Source organism: Hypanus sabinus, chromosome 5 (genome assembly GCF_030144855.1).
Source record: "Hypanus sabinus isolate sHypSab1 chromosome 5, sHypSab1.hap1, whole genome shotgun sequence".
NCBI lineage: Eukaryota > Metazoa > Chordata > Chondrichthyes > Myliobatiformes > Dasyatidae > Hypanus > Hypanus sabinus.
Genome location: NC_082710.1, coordinates 56087413 through 56089459, shown reverse-complemented (window position 1 = coordinate 56089459; position 2047 = coordinate 56087413). Strand labels below are relative to the sequence as shown.

Below are 2047 nucleotides of genomic sequence, written 5' to 3'. Positions count from 1 at the left end.
GGATTTTTTTTTTAACTAAGAATGTTATTCCTTTATTGATAACCAACAATCGAGAGAGAAAAAATATTGCTTCAACTGTTTGCTGACATGTTATTCAATCCTTTTCTTTGCCCCATAAATTCCAAAAAGTTCACTTGAAATCAATTTTCAAACATTCCTGTTATTTTAATGTAATAAATGCACTGTCATTGCAGGTCTCTCAACTTTCACCTCCACAAAAGAATAAGAACTTCTATTTTCCCTCTCTTACTACTTAAAAACAATTTATGTAACAAAGCAAAATAGAAATTCCAAAAAAAATGATAGCAATAAAAGGCATTTTGAAACATTTTACTTTAAAGTGAATTCCTCTTAGATTTCTTAGATGATATATAAAGAAAAATGCAAGTATATAATGGAGAATATGGAGAATTTTCCATTCGTATAGTGAACACAATTATGAATGTTGCCAGAAAGGATAAAAGAAAGGGCAAAGTATGGCCTCTGTCCAGCGTCATTCTCTCTATAGGTGAGTTTCCAACAGGACTGCAGAGACAGGGCTCATCTGCCACTTCCAGGGAGGATCCAGGAAATCTGCAGAAGATGGGGTAAAACCCTTCAGAAGTTTTATTGCCTGGACACCTGTAAACCACAATTCTAAAGAAAAACTGGTTGAGATGTGATTAAAAATAATAATTTTCCTTTTGATATTTTAGGATTATTGATAATTTAGAAAAATAAACTTGTTTGTTAGGTGAAGGATAAGACTAAGCTTTCAAATAAAAATGGTATGTAATGCTATTCAGTGGCACTGTTGTACACCTTATGAGGCAATGAATATCTTAGTGTGATACTAATGAAATGGATCATTCCTGTATAATGAAACTAGTCCTTGCTTCTGACAACAGGTCACATGCTATATATGATTAAATAACTTTTCCCACTATCTTCATGGGATTTCCAAAGCAGCAAGCCAAGTTCTTTTTTTTAGAGGTTAGATCCAGTTTGCTTGAATGTGAACCCCCTTCGTGCTAGTTCCTTCATTTTGTTGGCAATATTCTTGCAGTCATCAATTTCACTATGTGGTTTTCCAATGTGTTGCAAATTCAACCCACTGATCATGAATAGCAGTCCATTCTTTGGATATTTTCCCATAGCAAAGCTATATGCCTTTTTGAGAGTAATCCACTTCTTGAAGTAATCAGGGACTGGCGGACCCAAGTACTGGCGTTGTCTTGGCAGCAGTGTTTTTAAATCCCAATCTCCACACGTTACAAAAATGGAATTAATTTTGGGATCCAGCAATCCATTATCCCTCATCCAGTCATCAACCATCTGAAGGACTTCTGGCAATGTTGGTTTCCCATCTACCATGGACTGCTCAATGCCTGTGAGCTCCGTACAAAAAGATATCAGTTTTGGATGGACAATTGGTTGAACGTACACATGAAAGGTAGATTCAATTTCCAGTGTCCTGCTGTGTAACTTGAGGATTGGAAATTCAATAATTTCCTGTGGGTTTATGAGTTGTTCATCACATGTTGCTTCAAAGTCCAAAACCAGAAAGCTGTGGTAAGTTTGAGGATGGAATGAAAATTTGGATGATGGCTGCTGCTGTTCTGAAGCCATGTTGTTAGCAATCAGCAAAGATTGTGATGGAATATTTGAGAATCACCGATTTGCAACCAGTTCTGCGCTTGTTCTCTTAGAAGATGTTCGCAATCCAGAACCACTATATAAAATGAGAAAAAACTGGCCACTTCTGTTCCAAGAGACAAACTGCACCATTGGGCTCCCTACCTATCCTGCTTGGATAGAAGGAGGATATCACTGATGTCCTGGAAAGGAAAGACTCATCCTGGGAACAGATGCGGCAGAGATGATGGAACTGAGAAAGAAACAGATCGTACTTCTTGCCAGAAATACCCATTGAAAAATGAGACTTAAGTACCCTGTGATTTTTAAAAGTTTAATTTCATGGAGAGGAAAGAAAACAACACTTTCCAAGAGCAGATCTTAAAGGTAGCAACTTAATCCAAGATTCTGGTATTATCTAACTGGTGAGACC

At 36.9% G+C, this 2047-nt stretch overlaps 1 protein-coding gene across 1 annotated transcript; it reads right to left on the bottom strand.

The window, feature by feature from the left end:
- Window positions 1–966: 966 nt before the first annotated feature.
- On the bottom strand, window positions 967–1629 carry LOC132393694 (ERI1 exoribonuclease 3-like; the record flags this gene model as incomplete). The annotated part of the gene is made up of 1 exon (XM_059969097.1): window positions 967–1629. A coding segment is annotated over one exon (663 nt), but the record flags the coding sequence as incomplete, so codon positions are not given.
- Window positions 1630–2047: the final 418 nt, after the last annotated feature.